The sequence below is a fragment of the Dipodomys merriami genome, unplaced genomic scaffold, assembly GCF_024711535.1.
Source record: "Dipodomys merriami isolate MVZ:Mamm:240054 unplaced genomic scaffold, mDipMer1.0.p SCAF_29, whole genome shotgun sequence".
In the NCBI taxonomy this organism is placed as follows: domain Eukaryota; kingdom Metazoa; phylum Chordata; class Mammalia; order Rodentia; family Heteromyidae; genus Dipodomys; species Dipodomys merriami.
The window spans coordinates 19,702,860-19,721,402 of NW_027204381.1; the positions used below are offsets into that span (position 1 = coordinate 19,702,860).

General features: G+C 42.9%; 2 protein-coding genes across 2 annotated transcripts in view; both read left to right on the forward strand.

Moving 5' to 3' along the window:
- Positions 1-4,853, forward strand: part of LOC138838984 (ubiquitin conjugation factor E4 A-like) — a 39,266-nt gene extending 34,413 nt beyond the window's left edge. Inside the window, exon 20 of the mRNA XM_070038584.1 lies at positions 1,893-4,853. Within this exon, the coding sequence (XP_069894685.1) occupies positions 1,893-2,022 (130 nt within the window). The 3' untranslated portion in view covers positions 2,023-4,853. The remainder of the gene's footprint in view (positions 1-1,892) is intronic.
- A 2,177-nt stretch (positions 4,854-7,030) lies between these two features.
- LOC138838985 (ATP synthase subunit g, mitochondrial) lies at positions 7,031-13,618 on the forward strand. Its single transcript, XM_070038585.1, has 3 exons — positions 7,031-7,139; positions 10,957-11,117; positions 13,420-13,618. The coding sequence occupies exons 1-3, from the start codon at positions 7,088-7,090 to the stop codon at positions 13,516-13,518; spliced, it is 312 nt and encodes a 103-aa protein (XP_069894686.1). The 5' UTR covers positions 7,031-7,087; the 3' UTR covers positions 13,519-13,618.
- The last annotated feature ends 4,925 nt before the right edge of the window (positions 13,619-18,543 follow it).

Consider the following 18,543-nt stretch of genomic DNA (forward strand, 5'->3'; position numbering starts at 1 on the left):
GCTGTTGCTATATTTGTACTCAGCTATGATAACTGAATTTTCCCCAGCCCACCTGCTGTTTGGACAGTCTTGCTCATTTCTACAGAAAGGAAGTACCTTATTCACTACTGAAGCAGCCCCTTTTTTTTTTTCAGTCATGGAGTCTGAACTCTGGGCCTGGGTGCTGTCCCTCAGATCTTCAGCTCAAGGCTAGCACTCTACCACTTGGCCACAGTACCACTTCTGGCTTTTTTCCTGCTTATATGGTGCTGAGGAATTGAACCCAGGGCCTCATACATGCAAGGCAAGCACTCTACCACTAAGCCAACTTCTCAACCTTTTTTTTTTTTTTCTTTTTGAGTTGGTGACTTGCTGTGTTGCCTTAGCCGGCCTCAAACTTCTAGAATCAAGCAATCATTTGCCTCAGTCCCTCAGATAGCTGAGGCTACAGGGGCATGCCACTGCACTGTCTGACTTGCCCCTTAACTTTCTAGGGCTTGACTTAGGACCTCTTGTTCTGGCTCAGCCTTTGTGCTCACGGCTAGGACTCTACTCGAGTACACCTCTAATTCTGCTTTTGCTGGTTAATAGGAAATAAGAGTCTTTACAGATTTTTTTGCCCAGGATGGTTTTGAACTACAATCCTCACATCTCAGCCCCCTGAGGAGCTAGAATTACAGGTCTGAGTCACTGGCACCCAGCTTCTCCGTAACTGTTTAAAATACATTAGATAAAAATGGGCACTAAGTGACTATGCCTATTTAAAGTTATATAAACTGACCCAAATTTAAGGAAATCTGTACATATGGAAAAAATTTTCTGTTCCATAATATTTGATATTAAGCTTTCACTACATTCATGATGCTGTGCTAGGTTATATGTCTTTTGTAAAGTGTGAGTGAAAATTATATATTTCATAGTGGTCTAAGAATACAGGGAGTAGATCAATCCTTAAAGTATATTATAAATCTAATTTTTTTATAGTTCTGGGAATCAAACCCAGAGCCTTGCACATAATAGGCAAGCACAATACCAGTGAGCAGTGCTCCCAGTCCTGAACCTTCTTACCTGCCAGGAAACCATAATCTACATTTAATTACACAGCAATTAGCTAAAAAAAAACCCAATGTCATTTGTAAGGCTAGCTCTCTTAATATATCCTACATTGAGCCAAGCGCTGGTGGCTCATACCTTTAATCCTAGCTACTCAGGATGCTAAAATATAAGGATCACGGTTCAAAGCCAGCCCTGGCAGTAAAGTCCATGATATTCTTATCTCCAACTACTGGAAAACTATCTTAACTACTGGAAAACTGGAAATGGAGCTGTGGCTCAAAGTGGTAAATGCTAGCCTTGAGTACAAAAGCTTAGGCACAATACCCAAGGCCCTGAGTTCAAGCCTCATGACTGGCCAAAAAAAAAAAAAAAAAAAAAACTTACACTGTAGTGACCCAAGTCTGGTAGTGACCCTCACCTCTAGGTCCACCTACTCAGGGGACTGAGAGAGGGTCACTTGAGCCTTTCTTTGGCCTTGAGGCTAGCTTGGGCAATATAGCAAAACCCCATTACAGAAAGAAAAAGAAAAACCCTACAAACAGTGCTGTACACTGACAAGAGGTATCTGGTCTCTGCCTTGGAGAAGTCTAAAGGCTAGTGACAGACACCCAGTATTTTTTAAGCCACTTAGAAGAAATGTCTGAACAACAGTGTTTAGGTATTTTGTTAAGTGACAAAGTAGCTGAGCAAACTCCTGATTCACCCTTTCTTCAACTCACCTTTCTACAGGTCAGCATTTGACTGAGTTATAATGCACTCTTAGGTTGATAGCAGTCAAGCAAGATACTTAAATGTTCTGTTTTTGGCTTGGCATTGTACAACTTAGAGAACTCCATTTCCCTTTCTCTTTGTCCTAGTGACCAAACAGATCCTTTTAACCGTAGTCCCCTCACCATGGACCAAATCCGGCCAAACACCGAACTCAAAGAGAAAATCCAGCAGTGGCTTGCTGAGAGGAAGCAACAACAAAAGGAGCAACTTGAATAAATACTGTGAACGAAACAAACCAAAAACCCACCCCAGAGTGTAGATAGAACAACCACTTGTGGTTTTCTCTCTTTCTGGTTCTGTTCCTTTCCTTTTCCTTTATCAATTTTCTTCTTCTTTACTAAGTTAGAAGAGTTTTCTTGCTCAAATTATGATAATTAAGATTCCCAAGAATTTGTCTGTGTTCCCCCTGGCTTGCAGGAAGTTCTACTTCTTGCAGCATCACTAAGTGTAGAAATCATTACTGATTTTTAGTCTTTGTTCATTCTCGCTTCCTATTCTTTCTTCTTCAGTTTCCTACCTTAAATTATATTAAGTTCAACTACTGGAACTTTTTGCCACTTTATCTTTCCCTTTCACATACTGCTCAAAACATTTTGGTGAGCACTACTTTTAAGTCTACGATGTCAAATATTTCAATGACAACTTATGTTAGAAAATGCTGTGTTAGCCTGTGTATTTACTAGTCCTGATGATACAGACTTAAAATCCTAATTAAGCCCTTGTCCTTATTATAGCTCTGTAATATTACAGAATAGCTTTTCATATAAAAGTAAATTCCTCCATGTTTGTGTAGATTTTTGAATGAAAGGTGAGATTTTGTTTTTTTTTAAAGAAATCTTATGCAACTTCTGTTGGTAGTTCTGTGTTAGGTTTCATCACAACACTATGACAGAATTGTTAGCACCAAAAATTTAGCTCCTTGTCATTTTATGAGAACTAGTAATGGGACAGACTTGGAGTTTTGGCACTTTAGTCACAAAAAAAAAAAAAAAATCTAGAAGAGAGAATAAATAGGAAGCTGTTAGGCCCTTTTCCTATTAGGAAAATCTGTTACTCTAAGGACTAGGCCTAGGTAAAAGAGCTAGGAAACAAAAATACTGTAACCATGAAAAAAAAATGTCATTTTAAGAACGAATAAGTGAGTCCCTCAGCCTGTATGTATTTACACATATACCATGTGTTTTTTTGCTTTGGTATTGTAAAAACTAAGTGTCACTTTATATTTTCCCTTCATGTAAGATGTATACAGTGTAAGACCATGTTTACTCACAAACTCGTCCTAAGCAGGTAAAATTCTAAAACTATAAAATGTATATAATGTTTGTTTGGGCTTATGACCTGGCTTCTAAGAGCTTCTAATATAGCCTTAGTTCATCAATTAAAATAGGAATTTGAGTAAATCCTGTCCGCAAGCCATTCTGAATACCCACTTAGCCCTGAGCAGTAAGTAGATGGACCCCACTTCTCCAGGCTGATCCACTCGAGTGAGCAGCTTGACATGCTGAGTTGGGCTTATTCTTCCATGGGACTCTCTCTACATCGGTATCCAAGCCCAGAGACATAAGGGATAAGAAAAGTGATGATGTGGAAATGGGTCAGTGCTTTCTTTAGAGGACATTATTAGTAGCCATAGCCTCTGAAATAAAATTGTTTTATGATATTCCAACACAAGTTGCTATAAGCAATCCTTTATGTAATTTTGATGGTGTTGAAAAAAACTCGTTAGAGCGGGGTCCCCTCAGCTTTGGATATTAAATTGACATTGCCTATTGCTGCACATAGCAGTAAAAACAGAAGTCTAGGATTTTGCAAACCCTAGAATGTAAGATTAATTCGGTGGGTCCCTGGACCTTTAATTATGGGTTGACAGGATTTATTTTCTTAAAATGAGCTTCAGTTCATATTTATTATTCTCCTTCCCCTCTGGGGGAATGAAGTGTATATAAAATAAGCTTCTACCTACTTGCATTTATCTTCCAAACCCAATCTAGTAGGAGATTTTCATTTAAAAGGAAGGGGTGGAAGACCAGAGTTTTGCAAAAAATAAAAAATGGAGGAGAATGGGCACAAAACCTCAGGAGACAGCTGTTCTGCAGCTTTCTAGCTAACAACCTCTATGCTGCCTCTAGTATCTGTATTGTACTTCTATACATAGCCTTCAGGTTGTAAGCCTTTTCTAGCAAGTTCTGTTATTTTGTTTTGAGTTCTTTTCCTGAGATTTTTATGAATGGCTATGGCACCACTGATGCTGCTGATATCTTCAAACTCATCAAAAAAGCAAGCACGTAGCTTAAGGCCACTATTGGCAAGGAAACCAAGTGTCCTCTGTGCCTTCTTTCTGTAGAGTAATTAAAGACATCTTAAAAAATCAGACTAAAAATTGTCTTGATACAACATGGTACGTATATACATTTGGAAGTGTGAAGAGGTGCTTTGTTGGAACTCAGCAGTAGCTCTGAATCTATTAGAGTAGCCTTTGTGATATACCTAAGTTTTCTGTGTTGGTTTTGCTAATGTATAATAGGAAAATGAAGACTCTAATTAGCTCTGGTATTGCTCATATAATTTACCAAGAAGCTAATACTAAACTTGTGAGATTATTTAAGTAGGTTTTATCAAGCAGTTAGAGTTTTTTAAGTATAGTTTTTAATGATTATATGAAAACTGAAGGAAATTTTAGAGGTATTTTAATGGTACAGGTAAAGGCACCAATGGCTGTTTGGAATCTACAAAAGCTTCATTACCTTATTTGATGCTGGTTGCTAAGCAGCCATTGCACAGAGTCAAAGTCTACTGGGTGCCTTTACCAGCAAGAGGCTGATGCTACACTGTTGTCATGTGAGGAAATAACGTGCATGCTCTTAGCTGCTAAACAGGAAAAGAACCTAGAGACAGAGAAAATGAAGAACAAAACAAAAAGGTTAACTGAAATAAAACTTGATCAACATAATTGTATTTTGAAACATTCCAGGAAGGTTACTACTTGTCAAACTTGCCTGGGGTTGTTTGTTTAAAACTTGTATTTAATAAATGAACACCTGACTTACTGCCTTTGGTATCCCTTTAATGTTGTATTAAAAGCAAGTTTCAGAAATCTCTGAAAACCTGGAGAACTACCTCCTTTTTTAAGTAGGTAATATCAAGTGTGTGTGACTTGGCTGACCTAGCCAACCTCACCAGACCTCTGGAGGGGAGCCTGGGGCTAGCTCAGAAAATGAGTTACAGGAATTTTTTTTCCCTAATTAACTCCCTATTGGCTTTGATTATCTGGCCTGAACCCAGATCTTTTTTATTATCATGTAGGCCTTTTTCCCCTTGTTTCTATGGCATATAGGACCTCTGCCTAGATTAAGCAAGTCATTTCCTTCTACTCTACTATCCAAGCTGTAGGCCACTGTTAGATGAGAAGTCTTTATAATGGGGCATCCAAACTTGTGGTCTCTAATACTGCCCAACAACCCTTCGTGGATCCCTAATGGCTCTCCTCAAGGCACCTTCCAATTGCCCTTCACACTGGTAAGATTTTAATGGTAGAAAACGAGGTTTAGAGTTTCTGCTTTCAAACCTTTCTCCCATTACCCCGTTTGTAGAGAGGTCCTACCATTCCCAGACTAATTCCTTCATTTTTCTGCCTCTGCCCCTTTTTTAAGGTTTTTCTCTTGAGCTCCACAGTCCTCTTTGCTTTTTTGACTCGTAATCTTTTATAGGCTCATTTCTTTACTCAACTGGCTTGTAAGCTTTTGAAACTGTTCTAGTTAATAGCAGAGATTTTTCCCAAGACAGGAACCAGTGGTTCATGCTTGTAATCTTACTCAGGAGGCTGAGATCTGAAAACAATGGTGAGAAGCCAGAAGTGGAGCTGTGTGATTCAAATGGTAGAGCGCTAGCCGAAAGAAAGAGAGAGAAAAAGGGGCCATGCTTTCAAGAGCCAGGGCACAAAAGGGGAAAAAAAAGTTTTCCTTATTGCTAATTTTACTACCCACTGTTTTTCACATGGTCTCATCAGATGGCTCACGCAGACCTACCTGCACATTATCATCCTGCCTTCACGTCCTGGAGACTAGGATTCCACAGGTGTTCCCCATTTAGCTATTCCCACCCTCACCCAGTGCTTAATTTGACATCTCAGCAGTATCTAAGACAACTCGATTGCAAGGCTCCTAGCCCCTTAGACACCACCTTGTTTTTTAGCCGGCTAGCTAGTCCATTCATTTGGTACGTGGCTGTCTTTTTTTTTTTTTTCTTTTCCCCAGCCATGGGGCTTGAACTGAGGTCCTGGGCACTGTCCCTGAGCTCTTTTTGCTCAAGGCTAGCGCTCTACCACTTTGAAGTACAGCTCCACGTTCCCCGTTTTCTGGCGATTCACTGCAGGTAAGAGTCACGGACTTTCTTGCCCGGGCTGACTTTGAACCACGATCCTCAGGTCTCAGCCTCCTGAGAAGCTAGGTTTACAGGTGTGAGCCACCAGCGCCTGACTCCGGCTACATCAGGGATTCCTAGGTGTCCCCGGATCAGCACAAGCCCACCCTGACACGGATGCTCCCTCTGCGTTCACACTGCAATCTCTTCAGATCCGGGCTCCCTCCACCACTCAGAAAGTGTGGAATCCGCGTCTCGATGGGGACCCAACCTAACACTCTCCGTGCGGGGCCCTCGGGGGTTTCCTCACTCAGAACGGCGAAGCTCCTAGCGGCTGGTGACCGAATTGGGAGACTCGGGCCCAGCCCGGACTCAAACCGGGGGCGGGGGGGGGGGGAGGGCACAGTTACAAAACAAACTGAAGAAAGGCACAGGATGAGACGCGGGGCGCCTACTTGCCCCTCAAGGTCTCGGTTAGGGCTTGGACCCATCGGTCCCTAAAAGGAGTGCGTTGGTCCCGGAGGACCCCCACGACGTCCCCTAAAAGCTGCAAAAAGCCCTACGCAAGAAAGCGAAGGTCGGCGCCAAGGAAAGCAGCGGCGCATGCGCATTTCCTTCCTTCGCCAGCCTTCCGGGCCCCCGTGACGGGCTGCCCCAAAATATGCCTGTTTCAGTGCCAGATCCCACCTCCGTCCACAAGCCCGCCTTTCTCGTCTTTTCGCACCTCTTTTCTCCTCTGTCGCTGTGAAACAATGAGTGCACCATCCCGTATCCCACGAAGATCGTAGAACACCTGAATATTTTGGACCGGCACGGAGCGGGGCGGCCTGACCTTGGAAGTGGGACGGGGTCCTGCCGCGGGTCCTTCCGGGGAGTGACATTCACCGGCCGTTCGGGGAGAGGGACCGTCCGTCCTGGAGCCATGGCCCAGTTCGTCCGCAACCTCGTGGAGAAGGCCCCGACGCTGGTGAACGGTGAGTGGACGCGCTGTGAGCCCGCCGAGGCGGGTACCCGGCGACGGGGGGAAGAAGTGGGGGGCCGAGGAGCCTGAAGGAAGCGGGGCGGCCTGAAGAGAGACGGGTTCGAGACTGCCCTCTAACCTTGTGCTCGCCTGGCCTGCACCCGCCTGCGAATGCCGGATCCCCACCACCGCCGTGCCGAGGGGCAGGTGCCCGGCAGCCGCCGCCGCCGCTCCCCTGGGCCCCACCTGAGGTCCGTGAGAACGGAGATGCAGTTAGGAGAAGGGGGCGAGAGCCCCGGAGCGCGGGGAGGGCTCGGCCCGCCGCTGCGGGAGGGTCGGGGTAAGTGAACTGGGGAGCGCCAGCTTTGCTCTGTCCTTCCTTCCTGGCCGGGTTCGGAGGTGCTTGTGCATAATCGGAGGGGAAGCCGGGATGAAATCGGACCTTACGGATGAACATGCCTGTCCCGGAAGCCGGTACACCGTAGTCTTTATCATTGTTTGGTTGTTTGTTTGGTCGGTCGTGGGGCTTGAACTCTGGGCCTGGGCGCTGTCCCTGAGCTCTTCAGCTCCAGGCGAGCGCTCTACCGCATGAGCCACAGCGCCACTTGCGGTTTTCTGGTGGTTAACTGGGGATAAGAGTCTCACGGGGTTTCCTGCCTGGGCTGGCTTTGAACCGCGATCCTCAGATCTCAGCCTCCTGAGTAGCTAGGATGACAGGCGTGAGCCACCAGCGTCCGGTTTGTTTTGTTGGGGGTTTTGATTGATCGTTTGTTTGAAGTGCTTCTCTGATAGAGCCTCGCTGTGTTTTAGAACGACCCCGAGTAGCTGCAAGCCTTAGAAATAGGCTATTCTGTCAGTACATTTTTTCAGTTGTCTTCTGAGTACCAGGTTATTTATTCATCTTACTTCCAAAATGAGATATATCGACATTTCTTCATTAGCTGTTCTGAAGTGTGGTAAGTGGTTTTCATTCGGATTTGATTACTACATGTGAATAAAAACTTTCCAAAAATGTAATGCTTTTGATCCTATTTTGTTGTATTCAACATTTTCTTACTCCTCTCTCTCTCTCTCTGTCTCTCTCTGTCTCTCTGTCTCTCTCTCTCTGTCTCTGTCTCTCTCTGTCTCTCTCTGTCTCTCTCTCTGTCTCTCTGTCTCTCTGTCTCTCTGTCTCTCTGTCTCTCTCTCTCTCTCTCTCTCTCTCTCTCTCTCGTCAATCTTGGGGATTGAACTCGGGGCCTGGGCACTGTCCTGGAGTTCTTTTGCTCAAGGCTAATGCTCTACCACTTTGAGCCACAGCATCACTTCTGTTTTCTTCTGGTTAATTGGGGATAACAGTCACATAGACCTTCTTCCCGGGCCTGGCTTTGTGCCCTGATCCTCAGATTTCAGCCTCCTGAGTAGTAGGATTACAGGTGTGAGCCACCAGTGCCAGGCTCTTTTCTCTCCTTTCCTTCCATCACCAATCAAAAGTTGTTGAAGATCTTACATGCCCCCTACTATAAACACCTGATGCCCTGCTACAGAATGTCTAATAAGACATTTTTCTCCAAGGAATTTTTGGGTTTTTTGGTCGGTTGTGGGTCTTGAACTCTGAGCCTGGGCGCTGTCCTTCAACTCTTCAGCTCTAGGAGAGCATTCTACCACATGAGCCACAGCACCACTTCCGGTTTTCTGGTGGTTAATTGGAGATGAGTCTCTCAGAGTTTGCTGCCAGGGCTGGCTTTGAACCACGATCCTCAAATCTCAGTCTCCTGAATAGCTACAGTTGTAGGAGTGAGCCACCAGCACCCGACTTTCACATCCCTTTTTCCTGGTAGTCCATGATGCTTGAGAGTTGTCATTGATTTTCTCTGCCTGGCTTGAGAATTGGCTTATTTCTCCAAGGAGCCCTCTTCCCTTTTATTAAACACTGGCATTTGCAAATTAAGTTCTAGGTGCTGTGTTTGTTTCTTACTGCTAGAGTATCATTGCTTTAGGATCCTCTTACAGGACCGAGAGTTAGCCATGTATCCATGTGCATACCTTTGTGCATGTATATAATCTAGTGGTTATTCTGTCTGTCCATCTGAATATAAAGCTAAATATAACTTCAAATTAAGTGTACTACCGATTTATCATTTCCCTTTTTTGGAGCTGGGCTCGAACCCAGGGTCTTAACATGTGCTAAAGACATGCACTACCACTGATCTGTTTTCCCATCCTCAAATAATCCTTCAATCTGTGATCTTGAAAAACACATTTACCAACTAAAATTTAGGGATGAAATATGTAAAGACAATTGGGTGAACTGAAAGTCTCCAAGACCTTGGGCTTTTTGATTATCCCATTATATGGACATTGGCAGTTCTGCTGTGAACAGTCTCTTAAAAGCTTAGGGTCTACTGAAAGAAGAGTCTGTTACCCCAATCCTCCAAACACAATGGATGAAGGAGATAGTAATGCTAAGACTAATGAAAAACACAGGTTCAAGCAGTTAATAGTGGGATAACAGCTTGGACAGTCCTTCACCCCAGCTAGTCTCCCAGACCCTTTTGTTTTTGTGTTGTGTTTCTGAGGTAGGATCTCTAACTTTCCTTAGGTTGGGCTTAAATTCACTCTATGCCCCTTATCTACTTCCTGATACCTAGGATTACAAGGTGTGCGCCACCACTGTGCCTAGCTAAGGAAGTGCTCTACTTTAGTAAGTTTTAGAATAGTGTCTCATTTATGTCCATGCCTGCAGAGATGACAAGCACATGCAACTGTACCGAACTTTTACTGATTGAGACAGAGGAATCTCAAAAAGTTTTTGCCCTGTTTAGCCTCTGAACTTGCTCTGTCCAATCTCAGCCTCAGCTAGGATTACAGATGTGAGACACTATGCCTGGCTGGCATGATTTTATTTTAGTAATAATTTTTTTTTCATGCTGAAGTCACTACCATCATCTCACATCTCTACCCAGGTTATTAAAGGTCTTGTTTTTTAAAATAGTACGTTGAGGAAGTGGCCCTGTGGCTCAAGTGGTAGAGCACTGGCCTTGAGCTGAAGAGCTGGGGGACAGCGCCCAGCCCAGAGTTCAAGTCCCACGACCGACAAAAAAAATAAAAATAAACTTATGGGGTATTTGAGATTAGAACTAATTGATAATGACAATATTTGTGGAATACTTCAAAAACAGTATTATAAAAAAATAGTACATTGGAGAATTTCAGTTTAGTAATAGATTTTAGTTTAGGCTGCTTTTAATACACTTAGGTTTTTCTTTTATTATTTGTAGTGATTTGAAAGGAGAGCAGCTTGTGCTTGTTTGAGAAAGATTTAACCCAGCACATATTGATGTGATTATCAAAAATGGGTACTAATTGGTATAATTCCATCTGGACTTGTAGCCAATGTTGTGATAAGGTTTAATCTGATTCTTAATCTTAAGGGTGCCATTCTACATAGCCACTTTTCCTTGCCTTTGGGACTTCTCCAAATATTCTGGAATATGAATAAATTGGTGTTGTATTCCTGTTGTTTAATCCAGCTACTAGAAACTGTACAGTTAATTAGATTTGCCATTTCAAAGTGAAGTAACAGTGCTAGCTGGCCACTAGTGAAGTCCCAATGTAATTGAATGTGTGCATAGCTTCCTGCCTGATTGAACTTCCCCGTGACACAGGTGTTCTGCATCTTTAAAGTCTCTTGTTACCAGGGAGCAGCTTTGACTCTTCACACCGGGTGCACATTTGGTACAAGCAGTGAATGAATGTGATGCATGAATAAATATTTGTGTCCAGCCCACACATCTGCTTCTTTCGGTCTCTAGTGAGTTCATCCTGGGTTTTTTTGTTTTGTTTTCCAGCTGCTGTGACTTACTCCAAACCTCGATTGGCCACATTTTGGCACTACGCCAGGATTGAGCTGGTTCCTCCGACCCCTGCTGAGATCCCCACAGCTATTCAGAGCCTGAAAAAAATAATCCATAGTGCTCAGACTGGTAGCTTCAAACAGCTCACAGTTAAGGTAACTATGGGCTAAATGAAAACGTATGTGCATAATGGAAAATGTCTTCCCTTGGGACTTTTCTGATTATTTTGATTAATATACAAGTAAGGCAGAATCAAGCATAATCAGAGATAATCTCTATTTTAACTACCAAGGAAGATACTTACTCATTTTGTCATCTGGGTGGAAATAATTCAGCTGTTTTAGGTCTTAGATCTGTTCCTTGTTTTTATTTTCTTATGGATCTGGAAATCAAACCCAGTGTTTTCCATATGCTAAGCAAGGCTTTGTCCTTGTACCCTTCCTCATGTCTTAGCTTTCATGTAGTCATATCCTATATCAAAAAAAAAAAAGATGGGGCTGGGAAGGTGGCTCAGTGGTAGAGTGCTTGCCTTGCATGCATGAGGCCCTGGGTTCGATTCCTCAGCACCACATACACAGAAAAAGCTGGAAGTGGGTGGGTGCTATGGCTCAAGTGATAAGAGTGCTAGCCTTGAGCTGAAGAGCTCAGAACAGTGCCCAGGCCCAGAGTTCAAGCTATACAACCAGCAAAAAAAAAAAAAAAAAAAAAAGATTTCTTGGTACTGGGTTTTGAACTCAACGCTTCACTTACTACTCAGGTGCTCTACCACTTAAGAGAGAGAGAGAGAGAGACACACACACACACACACACACGAGTATTTTCAGGTGCTCTACCACTTAAGACACACACACACACACACACACACACACACACACACACACACGTGAGTATTTTGAGTAACTGGCAGGTCTTGCTCAGCAGAAAAATGCTTGCTTAGCAAACAGGAGGTCCTGAGTTCAAACCCCAATAACACCAAAAAAAAAGAAAGTGGTGTAGTTGAATACTTTTCCTTCCTAATTTTGGCTAGTGCACTGAAATATGATGGCTTACTTTGATTTTATACTCTATATTCCACTTCCCTCCTTCTGACCCCCATTTTTGTTTTTGTTTTTGTTTTTTTTTTGTCGGCCGTGGGGCTTGAACTCTGGGCCTGGGCACTGTCCCTCAGCTCTTCAGCTCAAGGCGAGCGCTCTACCACTTGAGCTACAGCGCCACTTCCGGTTTTCTGGTGGTTTATTGGAGATCGGAGTCTCACGGTCTCTCCTGCCCGGGCTGGCTTTGAACCGCGATCCTCAGATCTCAGCCTCCTGAGTAGCTAGGATTACAGGCGTGAGCCACCAGCACCCGGCTCTGACCCCCATTTTTGGTACTGGAATTAACCTCATTTCATCCAAAGATCTCATGAACTATGATGGTCAGACAGCTAGCACTATAAAATTAACAAATCTAGGTTATGAAATTACCTGAAGACATTATTCTGCCCATGTAATTGTAACCCCTCTGTACAGTATATTAACAAATAAAATAAAATAAAATAAAAAAAAGAAAAAGAAATTACCTGAAGACTAAAGACTATAGAACTAGAACTTGAGTTTTATGTTTCTTGATCCAACCACAGGGTACAAAAAGTTCAAAATGCTAATAATTTCTGACTTTACAACCACCTACCCCAATGTGGTTTTTTTTTTTCAGTTAACTTTTTTATTTTGGGGGGGTCGGTCCTAGGGCTTGAACTCTGGGCCTGGGCGCTGTCCCTCAGCTCTTCAGCTCAAGGTGAGCACTCTACCACTTGAGCTACAGCGCCACTTCCGGTTTTCTGGTGGTTTATTGGAGATAGGAGTCACGGACTTTCCTGCCCGGGCTGGCTTTGAACCGAGATCCTCAGATCTCAGCCTCCTGAGTAGCTAGGATTACAGGCGTGAGCCACTGGCGCCTGGCTTCCAATTAACTTTTGACTTGTGAAAATAAGTATTTGGAAATAGAAGCAAAATAGTAAGTGAATAAAAATGAAATATAAAGAGAAAGAGTCCTTCATCTTTCAGTGGGTATTTTTTGGCCAGAAATGTCTACTCAGACTTGGCTTTCCTATAGCCATCCTTATGTATGAATGCCCTGCCCAAATGCCCAGCTACTTCCAGGATGTGGGTTGTTTTAGGGCCTATAAAGTGTCTCATAAACTAATAATGAAAGGGTTAAGTCAGTTCAGGTCTTTAAAGAATCCTTTGAAAGAATTATAAGCTGTAGACTACTTACCCAACAAAATTGAAAGTTTAAGGGTTTTCAGAAGCTGAACAAAGTTGACCTTAATAAGTCTTAGCTCTAAGATTGCCCAGAGCTTGAACAGCATCCTCATATTCTCTGTCACTTAAACCTGGGAAAGAATAGTACATAGATAGATAGATAGATAGATAGATTTTTTTTTTAAGTTACCTTAAAATTTGTACTTTTTTTTTCCAGGAAGCTATGCTGAATGGTTTGGTGGCCACTGAGGTGTGGATGTGGTTTTATATCGGAGAAATCATAGGCAAGCGTAGCATCGTTGGCTATGATGTTTGAAGACCAATCTTAACATCTGATTCTTTTTGATTTATTACTTGAGTGTTCTTGGACATACGTTCAGAGTGTTTGTTATCTGAATAAAATGAGTCAAATATCAGTGTTTCTTTGTCAAATAATACAAAGACAGTCACATTTTTTCTTGTTATTAAGTTGGGTTGTCTTTGGCTTTAATACATTTATACAGTTCTACATACATGTCTGTCAGCTTGAAATTAGAAAGGATAGATGTGAATATACAAACCTGATACATGAATATATGAAGATAAGGTAAAATATATATTTAAGCTTTACTTCCAGAAAATTTGAGAGAAAGGCCTTGAATTTAGTCCTGCAGGAGAATTAGTTAGCGTGTACCAGAATAACAAGTTAAATCCTGTTATTAAAAACCACACGTAGTGGCTTGTACTATAATCCCAACCACTAAGAAAAATGGGCTAAAGGATCACTGGAGCCTCATAGTTCCAGGCCAGCCTGGACAACATGAAATTTTGATCCCAAAAAATAAGAGGAAAAGGTCAGATTATTTATTTTTTAATAGAAAGGCTCTCTGACAACAGCTCTGTCTGGAAATGTTGGGATGCTTGTTGTCAGCTAACTATTTGCTTCCCAAAGAAAGTATAACAAGAAGGTAGTCTTAAGTGTATGTTTGTAGCATCTTTTTAACAGCAGGTCAGTGTGTGAGAGCTATGATGTATCTCTGTCTCTTTTTTTTGGGTTCTGGGCCTGGGAGCTGTTCCTAATCTTTATTTTGTTTTTGTTTTGTTTTTTTTTTTTGCTCAAGGCTAGTACTCTTAACACTTGAGACACAGATCCACTTCCAGCTTTTGGTGGTTAAGTGGAGATAAAAGTCTCACAGACTTTACTGCCCAGGCTGGCTTCAAACCACAGTCCTCAGCACTCATCTTCCTGAGTAGGCATGGGCCAACTGGCACCCAGCTGATGGACTTTTTAAGTCTGATTTTGGAATCTGTTACTAATCTGTGATTTTTGGAACATAACTACTTGCAAAACAACAACAACAACAACAAAGATCCTCTGCTCATTGAGCAGAGTTATGACTTAGCATCAGCCATTGGTCTCAGTAGTCCTGAAATTAAATAGCAGTGATTGTCATCAATGTATCTTAGTCATTTTATTAAGAATGAGGTACTATTGAGCATTCATTGCTGTTTCCTAGAGGTCTTGGTTGGCTCACTGATATCTTCCTAATGTGTTCTTACCTCTTATAGCCATAGCAGAACATGCAGTGTCAACTAATGATAACAGAAAAGTGGTTGCATCTTTACTATAAAAGCATTCCCGATCATGGGATCCAATCATTAATCCCTTGGGAATAGTGGGCTCTTGTCCCGTGAATCCCAAATTCAAATGGATCTCTCAGATCCACAAGGAAGCCTCCGAAGAGACTGCTGCTCTTCTGAAACATGAAGTAATTGCCAAGGTACTGCTTCTATAATAAACACAGGTGACCAAAACCAAAACTACTGCTCTTAGAAATTTGTAGTACTTTATAAAATATGCATGGCGAAAGACTGCAGAGATGCACTATGACAATGACAGTCTGTGTACTGCTGTTTCATGGTATTAAAATTAACCTGAAAAAAGACAAAGCTTTGAAGTGAGTAGTGGCTATAAGCTACAGAGGTCACGATATGTAATGTTACTTTCTTGACCTAGGTAGTCACCAGAAAATCCTCAGAGTAAACACTGACTGTTCACATCATTGCTACTTCCTCTGCTGCACTGACACACCCCTGGCTTCCCCTATGACTGTTGATGCATTGATGGAATTTTCTGGGAAAATAAAAACAGCAGTGAACTCCTTGCAGTGGTGACTTCACCAGACTTCTTTCTGTTTGCCCTCATCGGTTCCACATGCCTTACCTCCCAGTACAAAACCCTTCAGACATTCTTTCATGGAATTTGTGGGCCCCCAGTGTTTGCCATTGGTAACTTTATTATGACTCATTTTTATGTGTACTAAATGTTAGAAACTTAAGACTTCTCTGTTCTCAGATCTTCGGTGCCATGATGGGGGAAGTAGAAGATGTGCTTAGAAGAGGCTAACCATACTTGAAGCCTCAAGGGCATTTGTCAAAAGATAATAATATCTGCCAGGTGTCGTGGCTCATGCCTATAATCCTAGCTACTGAGGAGGCTGAGATATGAGGATCACAGGTCAAAGCCAGCTTGTGAAGGAAAGTCCATGAGACCCTTATCTCCAATTAACCACCAGAAAACTGGAAGTGAAGCTGTGGCTCAAGTGGTAGAGTGCTAGCCTTGAGCTGAAGAGCTGAGGGACAGCACTCAGGCCCAGACTTCAAGCCCCACGACCAACTAAAGAAAAAGTGAGTCAGGAATGGAGTGCGAGGCATATAGGCAGGTGGAAAAGCTGCTGCAAAGGCTGTTCAGTCAGAAAAGCTGGCACAGAAGATTCTGAAGGAGCAGAACTGAGTATGGCCAGACTAAGCCAGAAAGTAGATGATAAAAGACCTTTTATACCATATTAAGAGCTGGACTTGCAGGCACCAGTGACTCCATGCCTGTTCATCCTTGCTACTTTGGAGGCTGAGGTTGTTGGATCATGGATCAAGTCTGGCCTTGGTTTCATGGGAGACCCCCTTCTCAAGACCTAGACCGCTAGCACATCTGTTATCCTAGCTACTGGGAATCCTCACCTAGGCAGATCATACCCAGACAGGAAGCAAAACCCTATCAAAAAAATATGCAAAACTCAGGACTGGAGGTGTGGCTCAGTCAGTGTTTAAAAAAAAAAAAACGATCAAGTGAGAGCCTGGTGATAGACACCTGTAATCCCAATACTGGGAAGCTAAACAGGACCTGAGCTGTCTCAAAAAGAACTGGACTATGAACTGGTGATACAGCTGAGTGGTAGAACACTTGCCTAGCATGCACTAAGGCCCTAGGTTAGATCTTAAGGAAAGAAAAAAGAGATGTGTAAAACTGGCCACTGCGTATTTAAGTCTTCGCTCTTATCAGCATTGCTTCTCTTGCATACCAGGTGGTCTCTTCCAAATCCAAGAATTTTCTAGCTCAATACATTTTGTTTCTTTTTCAGTATTTTGTAGTTGTATAGCTCTCTACGTTTTCAAAGCACACTGGTTTTCTCATTTAGTCATCTGAGGCACATGACATTAACAGTAAGCCCATTTAACAAGTCAGGAACTGAGCAACAGAAACTTAACTTGGCTAGAACCCTACAAGTAAAAAATGGGGCCCATATAATAACGATCCCCTGTTGGAGTCTGTGCCCTGACTACACATGATTGTCAGACTTCCCTGCCTCCACTTCCCACAGTTCATTAACCACTTATTCTCTCACTATATTCTCACTCCACATATTCTCACTCCTGTTGGGCCCTTCTACCAAGTTATTTAAAACTTATTTATGGTCTCCTTAGATATCAGCCTCCCTGATCTTATGTATAAGATCAGTAGCCTTTTTGTCTCCTAATCAGTGTGTGTTCTGTTTCTACCAGGACATGAATTGGTACAGTAACTGCTCTACCTGAGATGTGCCTGAGCAAGGAACTTACCCTAAACTTGCTCACCCAACACAAGGCTTCCATTGTAACAAAATACTGACATGCCAGGGCCCTTGACAGTCTGCCTTTGGCCCTGCCTTAATTGCATTTTACTACCAAATGTTTCTGCCACAATGTCTCTTAACTAGTCCCCAGACAAACCCAGCTTTAAATCTGGTGTATGCCTACTGCTCCTAATTTTTGCAGTTTCCTACCAATTGCCAGGTCTCTCACCTTCACTTCTTTACAATGAGCCTCCTGGCTCACTGCCCCTTTCCACCAGAACTTGTCTTTCACAGGTTCAGTGCACAGATGCATCAGTAGTGGTCCCTGGACCACAGCAACAGCATTTTCACTAGGGGTCTTAGCAGCAAAAAGTTTCAGGCTTGGGGGCTGGGAAGATGACTCAGTGGTAAGAGCGCTTGCTTTGCATGCCTGAGGCCCTGGGTTCGATTCCCAGCACCACATAAGCAAAAAGAAAAAAGCCGGAAGTGGCGCTGTAGCTCAAGTGGTAGAGCGCTAGCCTTGAGCTGAAGAGCTGAGGGACAGCACCCAGGCCCAGAGTTCAGGCCCCACGACCGGAACCAAAAAAAAAAAAAAAAAAAAAAAGTTTCAGGCTTTATTCCATGAATTCTGGGAGTGGGATCTCATAATCCATGTTTTAATTGGCTCCTGATACGGGCTTAAATTTGAGAAACATTGACATAAATGATTCCTCCAACAGCCTGACCTCAGCATCCCTAAAAACTCTCTAATCACCTCTTGGCTTTTGAGACCCCTCAAATATCGCAACTACACTAATTCCAGTTAACCATGACCAATAAGTTGATCTCACAATTCCCCTCACTTTTTTTTTTTTTCCCCCTCACTCTTGATCTTTTCCTTCCTTACTCAACTGTAGTCCATAGTCCCATCAAAATCACCCTCTGAAATGAACCTTCACCTTCCTTGCCTCTCAATTGCCATGGTGCTCCCTTGCCAAAAACCACATCCTTTGGCTTAATCCAACTACCTGCTGCTCTGTGCTTGTACCCAGGAAGCTGAATGGAGCTGGAGAAAATAAGATGATTAGTCTCATTCCATATTCATAATCAGAACCTCAAGACAGCATTTCATAATACCTGCCAATCATACTGTATTTGTTTGGGCCATGATTATTTCCATTACCAGATGATCTTACATCCTACTTGAGTAAGAAAATATAAGCAATTGGAGGATTTCCACTTCCGCAACAGCTACACACCTACAACTGTCTGCACCCATATAAATATAGATGCAGGAGTGACTCAGCCGGCATCATTCCCGAGGCAGCTCGGCCTTCACCAACTGAATCTCCCAGGTCTGCATCTCCCTCTGTGGCAAACTGCCACTAAGCCCTGCTGTTTACCAGCCTGGTACCCAACAGCGAATGGTATGCTTTGCCTGTACTAAGTGCTTCAGATCCCAGGCCAGGCATATAGAAGCCACTCACCAAATC